Source organism: Schistocerca piceifrons, chromosome 4 (genome assembly GCF_021461385.2).
Source record: "Schistocerca piceifrons isolate TAMUIC-IGC-003096 chromosome 4, iqSchPice1.1, whole genome shotgun sequence".
In the NCBI taxonomy this organism is placed as follows: Eukaryota; Metazoa; Arthropoda; class Insecta; order Orthoptera; family Acrididae; genus Schistocerca; species Schistocerca piceifrons.
In genome coordinates this window covers 60,420,267-60,432,442 of record NC_060141.1, presented here as the reverse complement: position 1 = coordinate 60,432,442, position 12,176 = coordinate 60,420,267, and the positions used below count along the sequence as shown (strand labels likewise).

At 40.2% G+C, this 12,176-nt stretch overlaps 1 protein-coding gene across 1 annotated transcript in view; it reads left to right on the top strand.

The window, feature by feature from the left end:
* The window catches only part of LOC124795160 (cancer-related nucleoside-triphosphatase homolog), a 77,018-nt gene that overhangs the window by 41,720 nt on the left and 23,122 nt on the right, over positions 1–12,176 (top strand). The window contains exon 3 of the mRNA XM_047259048.1: positions 3,948–4,050. Within this exon, the coding sequence (XP_047115004.1) occupies positions 3,948–4,050 (103 nt within the window). The remainder of the gene's footprint in view (positions 1–3,947; positions 4,051–12,176) is intronic.

The window sequence follows — 12,176 nt, the reverse complement described above, 5'->3', positions numbered from 1 at the left end:
GATACTTTGGGACCTCTTACAGCTTTCATTATCTGGACTGGACAGACATTTGACTAATACAACATACCTTGGCATATTGTACAGTGTTCTAGTTGGGTAGCAGCCTGTGATGTATAGTGTGTGAGCCAGTTTGAAGGTTCTTAAGGACTCTCATTCTTATCCCTTGTTGCTATTTCCTTAAAGAGCTGCACTTTTCACCATATATTTGAACTGCCAATGATTAACAGACCCCTACCATTTTACATGTAGTTCCCCAGTGCAGGACACAGCATGGTGCCCAACAGACAAACCGCATCACCCTTATTTAGTTTCAGTTTCTTGTGTAAACTTCATGTGGGTTGTGTATGGATTCATTGCAGGGGTACAGACAGATAGTCTTGCAAAGATCTTTTGAACTCGTTTTCTGAAAATTGTCTTGGACATCTAGTGCCACAGACCACATGCAATGGAAATATTTTAGGCCTTGTAGCTACAAACAGGCCTGACCTAATTGACGGCATAAGTATAGAGACAAGGATTAGTGACCGTGATATCATCATAGCAACTTTTGTTACTAAAGTTAGTAAAACACTCAAGAAGGCTAGAAGAGTATTTCTGCGAGGGAGAGGGAATAGACACTTGTTAGCATCACACTTAGACAATGAACTGACATCATTTAGTTCGAGCATGATAGACACGGAGGAATTATAGGAAAAGTTTAAATGGATTGTAAACCACACTCTGAAGAAGTATGTGCCGAGTAAGTGGATTAAGGACAGAAAAGACCCATTGTGGGTTAACAACTAAATTTGAAAAATCCTGAGGCAGCAAAGACTGTTACACCCTCAATTCAAGAGAGAATTCACAAATGACTACAGGCTAAAGTTAATAGAAATTTGTGCTTCTGAAAAAGATCAACACACAAGGCTTGCGACAACTACTGCCATCATACCATAGCAATAGATCTTGCTGAGAACCTGAGAAATTCTGGTCCTACATAAAATTGCTAAGTGGGTCTAAGACTTCTATCCAGTCACTCATCGACCAGTCTGGTGTGCCAGTAGAAGACGGCAAAATTTTGCATTTATGAAAACGTTCATGCAGGAGAATCATACAAACAAACCATCATTTGACTATCACACAGACTCTTGTATGGAGGACATAGTAATAAGGATCCCCGTAATAAGGATCCCCGGTGTAGAGAAACAACTGAAAGAGTTGAAACCAAATAAGTCACCAGGTCCTGATGGAAACTCAGTTCAGTTTTACAAAGATTACTCTACAGCATTGGCCCCTTACTTAGCTTGCATTTATCGCAACTATCTTGTGCAGTGAAAAGTCCCAGGTGACTAGAAAAAAGTGCAGGTGACTCCTGTATGTGAGAAGGGTAAATGAACAGATCCACAAAATTGCAGACCAATGTCCTTAACACTCATTTATTGCACAATCTTTGAACATATTCCTAGTTTGAATATAATAAATTTCCTTGAGACATAAAAGCTTCTGTCCACAAATCATCACAGTTTTAGAAATCCTGTGAGCTATGGATGAAGGACAATAAGCAGATTCTATATTTCTAGATTTCCGGAAAGCATTTGACACAGTGTACAACTACAGACTGTTAATGCAGGTACAATCATATGGAATAGGTTCCCTGATATGTCAGTGGCTCGAAGACTTCTTAAGTAACATAACCCAGTATGTCCCCTTGATGGCAGGTATTCATTAGAGAAGGGTATATTCAGGATGCCCCAGGGAAATGTGATAGGACTGCTGTCATTCTCTATATACGTAAATGATTTGACAGACAGGATAGGCAGCAGATGCTCTATCCATCTGAGCCACCAAGGGCACAAAGTATAGTGCGACTGCAGGGACTTATCCCTTGCAAACTCCGCGTGAGACCCACATTCCCAACTTAATGTCCACACACTACATTCCTAGTGCCCCTGCCCATTACACTCATTACTCACCACAGACAATCTTACCGAGTCCCGTAAGAGTGGACATTAAGTTGGGAATGAGGGTCTCATGGGGAGCGTGCAAGGGATACGTCCCTGCAGTCACACTATACTCTGTGCCCTCAGTGGCTCAGATGGATAGAGCGTCTGCTATGTAAGCAGGAGATCCCAGGTTTGAGTCCCAGTCAGGGCACATATTTTCAACTGTCCCCATTGATGTATATCAATGCCTGTCAGCAGTGTAGGGTCTTGGTTTAATTACCATTTCATTCTAGAGCACTGCATGGTCACCGATGGTATCTGTTCTTTCGGACATGTCCGAAAGAACAGATACCATCTTCGTATCAATTGGGAATCACTGGAGGGAGTGTAAGTCTCTTTTTGAGGAGTGCTGTTGAGCAAATGTAGAGAACTGGCATTTGAGGCTGATTACTGAATGATTCTACAGCCGCCAACATACATTTTATGTAATGGCCGCGAAGATAAGATTGGAGAGATTAGGGCTTGTATGGAGGCATGTAGATAGTTCTTTTTCCCTTCCTCTATTTGTTAGTGGAACAGAAGGGGGAAAAGACTAGTAGTGGAACAGACTGCCCTCAACCACATGCTGCACAGTGGGTTGCAGAGTATGTATGTATATATAGAAGTAGATTCAGATGTAGACATGACTGGCAGGTGAAATTTTGTCATTGTTTAGTTGGATAACACTCTTTCAGCACCCTTATTTTAACACAAATATAAAATAATTGAATAGCTTGGTAATTAACATAGTCCATATCAAGACAACTTGTAAATCCCTGTTTATGTAACACAAATGTGAGTGTTCCTCTCTTCCCATTCATTTAGTTATACATTTGCCAGAAAAAGGCAGGTTATATATGCATCTGCTTTTTTTTTATTTATTTGAAGAGAACTGAAAATGAAACAGCTGCAGGGATGAATTTTCTTGAGTTAGCACCTAATTGATAGTGAAAGATACCAGACGCGAAACTTAAGATAAAAATGCTACACAAAATTAAACATAAAGGGTTATGTTGTTGGGGTTGGGGGAGGGTGATATATTACAAATTTCAGTAAGAGAGACTGCCTCAAACCTGTTAGATGTGTGGTTGTATGTAGTACCCTGTGTTCTACGTGATCTCTGCCTCTCTTTTACTTTGCCACTTGACCTGTCACCGGCATACCAGTCATTTAGCTGGGGGAATAGTGGCAGATCTTATACTTCAAATAGAGGTGGTATTAGTGGAAGAATAGAGATGGTATCAATGGAAGAGTATAGTTCATAAGGTATCTTTGGTGTTTCTTGTATGTGTTTCTCAGTAGCTCTCCCTACATACCCATTCACACCAACTTCCACTCACTTGACAGCAGTCAATGTGTTAGTTGCTAATTTAGTTTCAGTTTCTCATATAAACTTCATGTGGGTTGTTTATGGATTCATTGCAGGGGTACAGACAGTCAGTCTTGCAAATATCTTTTGAACTCATTTTCTGAAAACTGTCGTGGACATCTAGTTCCACAGACCACATCCAATGGAAATATTTTAGGCCTTGTAGCTACAAACAGGCCTGACCTAATTGATGGCATAAGTATAGAGACAAGGATTAGTGACCACAGTGTCATCATAACAACTTTGGTTACCAATGTTAGTAAAACAGCTACTAACACAATAGTAAAAAGTAACATTAAACCAAGAGTACCAATTTTCTTTTGATTTCTGGATCTGTTATGCCTCAAGGATCACAGGTTTTTTTATATATATGATGTAAGCACAACAAGGGACTTTATGTTATAACAAGAGAAATGTTTGAGTTGAAATTTGTTTATTCCCTGAAGCTGCTAAGATATTCCACTTTCATCCATTTGGTACAAAAAAACTGAATGTTTTCATTCACATTTTGTCATTTTTTTCCAGCTTTTCTTTTTATCAACTTATCGTTTGTAATTTCTGTAACATTCTCTTTCTAGTCATCATCCACTATTTAAATAATACTTTTTTTTTTACAGAGGCAAGCAGATTGAGAGAAGCCATCCTGAATACTGTGTTGGCCAGTATATTGTTAATGTGAAGTCTTTTGAAGCTGTTGCATTGCCCGTATTTTGTGATGTGGTAAGCTAATGTAACAGTTGATCTGCAGTAATTAACATTCAAGATCAGTAGCCTGAAATGCAAACAATTTTCTTTATAGTAAAACAAAGCACCAAGTATGGATAAATAGCAGATTTATTGATCCCCTTCTCTTGCTCTCCTGCTCTTCCTCCTCCCCCTCCCCCCGCCCCCCTCCCCCTCCCCCCTCACTCCTCACTCCTCCCCCCACCTTCACCTCTCATCTTCTCCCCTTTTCTCTCTTTGCCACTGAGAGTTAATATCTTCTTTTTTTTGTTATATCTAAAATTAAAGCTTCTCAAAAAACATTTGCTTTCAAGCATTTTACCACTTGTTTAGGTTTCTTCCTGTTTGTCGTACATAGACTTTGTGAAGAATGACTGGCTGCACTAAAGCGTGTGTGTACATTGTAATTAGCCTGATAATGTCTTTACTGTGCCTATGAGAGTAAACTCTAGGTGGCTGAAGTATATTCAGGGTGGTCCATTGATAGTGACCGGGCCAAATACCTCACAAAATAAGCATCAAACGAAAAAACTACAAAGAAGGAGACTCATTGAGCTGGAAGGAGGAAACCAGATGGCGCTATGGTTGGCCTGCTAGATGGCGCTGCCATAGGTCAAATGGATATCAACTGCGTTTTTTTTAAAATAGGAACCCTCATTTTTTATTACATATTCATGTAGCACGTAAAGAAATATGAATGTTTTAGTTGGATCATTTTTTTGCTTTGTGATAGGTAGCACTGTAATAGTCAAAAACATATGGCTCACAATTTTAGATGAACAGTTGGTAACAGGTAGGTTTTTTAAATTAAAATACAGAACGTAGGTATGTTTGAACATTTTATTTCGGTTGTTCCAATGTGATACATGTACCTTTGTGAATTTATCATTTCTGAGAACACATGCTGTTACAGCATGATTACCTGTATATACCACATTAATGCAATAAATGCTCAAAATGATGTCCGTCAACCTCAATGCATTTGGCAATACGTGTAACGATATTCCTCTCAACAGCGAATAGTTCACCTTCCGTAATGTTTGCACTTGCATTGACAATGCGCTAACGCATGTTGTCAGGCTTTGTCAGTGGATCACGACAGCAAATATCCTTCAACTTTCCCCACTGAAAGAAATCCGGGGGCATCAGATCCTGTGAGCGTGTGGGCCATAGTATGGTGCTTCGACGATCAATCCACCTGTCATAAAATATGCTATTCAATACCGCTTCAACTGCACGCGAGCTATGTGCCAGACATCTACCGTGTTGGAAGTACATCGCCATTCTGTCATGCAGTGAAACATCTTGTAGTAATATTGGTAGAACATTATGTGGGAAATCAGCATACATTGCACCATTTAGATTGCCATCGATAAAATGGGGGCCAATTATCTTTCCTCTCATAATGCCGCACCATACATTAACCCGCCAAGGTCGCTGATATTCCACTTGTCATAGCCATCGTGGATTTTACGTTGCCTAATAGTGCATGTTATGCCGGTTTATGTTACCGCTGTTGGTGAATGACGCTTCGTCGCTAAATAGAATGCATGCAAAAAATCTGTCGTCATCCTGTAATTTCTGGGGAGAACTGTACACGACACTCAAAGTTGTAGCCATGCAGTTCCTGGTGCATAGAAATATGGTACAGTTGCAATCGATGTTGATGTAGCATTCTCAACACCGACGTTTTTGAGATTCCTGATTCTCGCACAATTTGTCTGCTACCGATGTGCGGATGAGTCACGACAGCAGCTAAAACACCTACTTGGGCACCATCATTTGCTGCAGGTCATGGTTGACATTTCACATGTGGCTAAACACTTCCTGTTTCCTTAAATAACGTTACTATCCGGCGAACGGTCCATACACTACGATGATAACGTCCAGGATACCAAGCAGCATACATAGCACACACCCGCTGGGCATTTTGATCACAATATCCATACATCAACACGATATCAACCTTTTCTGCAATTGGTAAACGGTCCATTTTAACACGGGTAATGTATCATGAAGCAAATACTATCCGCACTGGCGGAATGCTACGTGATACCACGCACTTATACGTTTGTGACTATTACAGCGCCATCTATCACAAAGCAAAAAAAGTGGTCCAACTAAAACATTCATATTTATTTACGTACTACATGAATATGTAATAAAAAATGGGGGTTCCTATTTTAAAAAACGCAGTTGATATCCGTTTGACCTATCGGGCCAACCATAGTGCCATTTGGTTTCCCCCTTCAAGCATGATGAGGTTTGGGGTATGTGATAATGGATAACTCACAAGCATTGAATCTAACTGATGAAACAAGAAAGTTTAAAAATACGGCCTATGAAGTGGGCTAAAGGGAATACAGACATTTAAAAAATGAGATTGACAAGAAGTGCAAAATTGCAACCCAGGAGTGCTGGGATGAGAAATGTAAGGTTTCAAGTGCATGTATGACTAAAGGAAAGATAGATGTAGCCTGTAGGATTGGAAAGACCCTTGTAGCACCAAGGAGCACTTGTATGAATATCAAGGGCTCAGATGGCAAGACTGCTGAGCAAAGAAAGGAAGGCTGAAATGTAGAGAGAATATATAAGTCCCACTCATGTAGAAATCTGTACTGCTTTGTGTACCCAAGGTACATGCCGAGAAGAATTTCAATGACCTTGAGATTTCCCTATTCATGTCAGTTTTATTTCTCATACTGTGAAAGTGTGAGAAGCATTTTAAAGTCTTCACATATCTCCTTCAGATTAACTTTGTGAGCAAAGGGATAAAAAGGAATTTTTTCCCATTGTGCAGAAAAAGAAGTGATGTGTGACTAATTTCACTGGAATCTATCAAGAAGTGCCACTCTTTTCCACAGAGAGTCTCGGTAATGGATTCAATATTGTTTCTTGGAAGTAGATTTCTGAACTGAGGACGATGTTTGACAATCCCTTGTACACATTTTGATTATTTTTCAACAGTTAAATATGTAGAATATTTAAGTTAAACCACAGAAGAATAACTAATAAACAATGTACCATATTTGATTACTTTGATAGATAGCGGGTAGCACTTGTAAAGGGAACCCAATTAATAATGTTGGCGAGTATTAGGTGATGAATGTAGGGGCTATGACATAAGGATATAGATAGTGTGACATATGGATATTTGGGCAGCGTGCATGGCTGGCTCAAGTGGTTGAGGTGACAATAAACTACCAACTACTGCTGATGTCAAAGAACTCACTGTCAGTGAATAAATTTCGAATGCTGTGTTTTGTTCAACAGAACTATGCTATGTTTTGTTCATGGAGATGATATCATGTAGCCTTTTGTGTTTAACACTCATAATTGGGGGGGGGAGACAAAAATCCTCATGCCACCTGAGAACAAGGCCATTATAAAAGTTCTCAATAACTTTGTGTGTGGACTGGTGTCATACACAATTGTTTGATCAACCTTAACAAGATTCCCCCTGAGCTTAAAGGCTGTATCTATACAATTAACATTCAAAAGTGCTGTCAGAATTGCTGGAGGTGGTGCCCCTTGTAATCCATCAACACAGTATTAGTGCACTGCAGTGTCTCCTGTGGCTGCTAGTAAGCTAGTTCACTCAACTATTGGGAAATAGCTAGATACATCACATAATATCATCTGTTCTTGTTGTGACTGCTTTTTGAGACATTATTTTGTCTATATAAGTAAAGCAAAGGTAAAGTCCGTGGCACAAGCCTGTGAGTGGGCTATTGGGTGGCTGTAGGCATAGTATGGCCTTTCTTCACCACATCACTAGCAGGGGGATGGTGGTGGTCCAATTGTCCTGGTCTCCATTTACCCCCAGGAGAGAGCCCCTGTACTCATCTGATAGCAGGCCAAATGGACCTGTGGCTGTCATGGAGGGACTGGAATGATGAAAATTTCCCACTCCTACCAGGGATTGTACCTGAGGCCTCCAGGGCTGGAGTCTAGTTCTCTGCGTAATGTACCATCACAGCCACTTGATATATTTGCATGAAATGGTCAGGAATCTTTTTATGGTTAGTTTAGCTTATACACCCTTATGTATGCAGCAAAATTGTTACTTTTTCCTTATTTAAGAGAGTCTGGCAATTTCAGCTTTCATTAATGGCTAGGACTCATTATATTTGTCATATTGGCTGAATATTCTGCTACTGTGTGATGTGACTTCACCAATACATAATTATGATCACTATATAATTAATAATTCCATTGCAATTTTGGAAAAACTAATGGCCCATTTGGTAACTTTTATGACCTATTATATCAACCAAACTTTCAGGTATTTCTTCTGTCAGGGATGTGGTTCAAACCACCATATGAATAATAACTAAACTAACTATTTTAAAAACTGGGAATCCTTACTGTGTTAAGAGAGTATATCTATCAATCTCTTACGCATATCAGGAAAAGTGTTAGTAAGTATTTCATTAATAGTTCTATACATAATCATGGAACAAAATTCAGTTTGAACTTATATTTACCAAGGATAAAACAAACAAAATCTCAGAAAACAGTGTTTTCTAAAAAAAAAAAAAAAGTAGTAAAATTATATATTAAATTGTCCAAGGATATCAAAAAAGAATACCTAAATGCATGTTTGAAAAGGCAACTAGTACAAACTTCATAAGTAACTGAATTACACAATTAAAGATCACACAGAGAACTCAAAGTAGTGGTTAATACTGAAAGTGGACAGCTACAGCACCCTTTCGCAATACATGATCACAGTGTAATGCTTCTACTAGAAAATCATGTGCCAAGATATATGCCAGTAATATCTTGCCATTCTCCTGAGCTCATTATCTCATTAATCATGAGGAGATGATGACTCAGTTTTCCAGACAGACTGAGTAGAGGGACATTACAACTGTACAAGGGCTCAGTAACACTAACAACTAAGTAATTGTGAGTCAACATCAGTTTGTCACTACATAAATAGCAGAGTGCAAGTTAGATTTGAATATGGCTCATCCGATCAAAAGGTGTTTCTTCCTGCACTGTTGCTCTGGCCCCTTATAGAAGCATGGATCATTCATGAGGCACCTTACTTTAGGGATGACAAAACAGTGAAATAATTAAACAAAGCAATATATGGGTTGTGATTACTAAAGGAGGGAAGCATTAAGAATAATATCCCGTAGGGTAATAATGTGGTCTACAACCAAAGGATTAAAGTTTGATTATTTGTTTATTCGAATCTCTCTCAAATTTATTCCGATTGGCAGCCTCGTATAGGTTGTTACTAATCTTCAGATACCAGAAACCAAAATGATTAATTTTGAAGTGCAAGCAGAGCATTCATAGACCATAACAAATGTGAACTAATAGCACATAGCCATGCATCAAGTCACTGAAAGTGCAACAAAACCTTAAAGTCCAGCTGGTGTGTACAAGTCTTAATACAGAAACAAATTCATTGCAGTTGAAATATTCGATCAGTTTTAGTCCAACCATGAGTGCGCCGTGGTCCCGTGGTTAGCTTGAGCAGCTGCAGGACGAGAGGTCCTCAGTTCAAGTCTTCCCTCGAGTGAAAAGTTTAATTTTTGTAGACTTAGAGAAAGCTTTTGACAATGTTGATTGGAATGCTCTCTTTCAAATTCTGAAGGTGGCAGGGGTAAAATACAGGGAGCGAAAGGCTATTTACAATTTGTACAGAAAGCAGATGGCAGTTATAAGAGTCGAGGGGTAGCAGGGGTTGGGAAGGGAGTGAGGCAGGGTTGTAGCCTATCCCCGATGTTATTCAATCTGTATATTGAGCAAGCAATAAAGGAAACAAAAGAAAAGTTCGGAGTAGGTATTAAAATCCATGGAGAAGAAATAAAAACCTTGAGGATCGCCGATGACATTGTAATTCTGTCAGAGACAGCAAAGGACTTGGAAGAGCAGTTGAACGGAATGGACAGTGTCTGGAAAGGAGGGTATAAGATGAACATCAACAAAAGCAAAACGAGGATAATGGAATGTAGTCGAATTAAGTCGGGCGATGCTGAGGGAATTAGATTAGCAAATGAGACACTTAAAGTAGTAAAGGAGTTTTGCTATTTGGGGAGCAAAATAACTGATGATGGTTGAAGTAGAGAGGATATAAAATGTAGGCTGGCAGTGACAAGGAAAGCGTTTCTGAAGAAGAAAAATTTGTTAACATCGAGTATAGATTTAAATGTCAGGAAGTCGTTTCTGAAAGTATTTGTATGGAGTGTAGCCATGTATGGAAGTGAAACGTGGACGATAAATAGTTTAGACAAGAAGAGAATAGAAGCTTTCGAAATGTGGTGCTACAGAAGAATGCTGAAGATTAGATGGGTAGATCACATAACTAATGAGGAGGTATTGAATAGAATTGGGGAGAAGAGGAGCTTGTGGCACAACTTGACTAGAAGAAGGGATCGGTCGGTAAGACATTTTCTGAGACATCGAGGGATCACCAATTTAGTATTGGAGGGCAGCGTGGAGGGTAAAAATTGTAGAGGGAGACCAAGAGATGAATACACTAAGCAGATTCAGAAGGATGTAGGCTGCAGTAGGTACTGGAAGATGAAGAAGCTTGCACAGGATAGAGTAGCATGGAGAGCTGCATCAAACCAGCCTCAGGACTGAAGACCACAACAACAACAACAACAACAACAACAACAACATGAGTCAATGTCCATAAGCATACAGAGTTTCAAAATATTTGCAGGTCCTGAACTAGTGCACACAGAAATATTTCTAAGCTCCAAATAATACTTAAGCCTCCGATAAAAGGATATATCACATCTCTTGGGCCTTTATAATGTTGAAAGATGCTCTTGAAATTTGAAGAAAGTTTATTTAATTATTAGCTAAGTTTTGGAGAAATGGTTTGTGATATGTGCAGGTGTGACAAAAGATGAGGACGCATCACATCTACAAGGCAGGACAGTGAGTTAGCATTACAGCAGTACTCATCTTGCAGACTAGGTCATCCAGCACCTTCGTGCTTTTCTCTCTTTGCACCCTTTTTTCTTGCAATGGTACAACACCTGAAACCTAGCACAGTAGCTATTCCCTTGTTGGAAGGGGGGGGGGGGATGGCAACAAGTACATTGCACTGTTATAGACCCCTGACCACTCACAGATCTTACCATTGATACCTGAGCTGGAAACTCCCAGTCCAAGCCAAGGAGCACGTGTCCACCATGGCTGTGGCATGGGGACTTAGGGCAACAGTCTACTGGCCAGGTAAGCATTACTGTGGCCAGGCGGCACCAAAGGAGACAGCTCCCATTTGGAGTGGGAATTCCTTTTTGAATACAACACCTTTGTTCTTCATTGAATATCTTGAGGACAGGTTTGGGAAAGCGGTAGTGATTTCAAAAATGAAAAGTGGCTCTGTTCTGCTTAAAGCAGCCTCCTCAACTCATTTATGGGCACTGCTCTCCTGTGACAAGCTGGGTGATATTCCTGTAACTATAATCTGCCCTAAAACTCTGACATGGTACGAGGCATCATTTTCCACTGAGATCTCCTTTTACAGACTGATGACGAGTTGCATGCTAATTTGAAGTGACGAGATGTGCATTTTGCCCATCGTGTCCAGCAAGGACCAAACGACAACATCTTGGCCTTTGAAGGTGACTCATTGCCTGAGAAGGTCAGAGTGGTTGTGTGCAGCTGTGATGTCAAGTCATATATTCCTCCTCCCATGCAGTGCTACAAATGTATGCAATTTGGACACATGTCTTTGCACTGGAGTGCCAGGCCACTCTATAGGGATTTTGGCCATCAGTTGTTCATGAACGCTTCCTGTGCCCCCTCCTTCTGAGTCAACTGTGGGGAGCAGTATTCACCGTGTCACCAGATTGCACTGTTTTCAAATGCAAAAAATCCAGGAATCCAAGGCCCTTGACCACCTCATATATCAAGAGGCCAAGAAGAAATATGATTGCCTGCATCCTGTGCATATGATAATGATGTACACTACTGCTATGTTGATATCGTTCACTTGAATGACTGCCATCACACCCCATATCTTCTGCGTTTGGCCCTCAGAGCTGCCTGACTACACCCACTCCCCTAGTGGTGGGGGTCCTCCTCACACTGCCTCCCTGACACCATCTTTGTGTGTGTTGACTCCCTCTCCACCCTATCCACCAGGC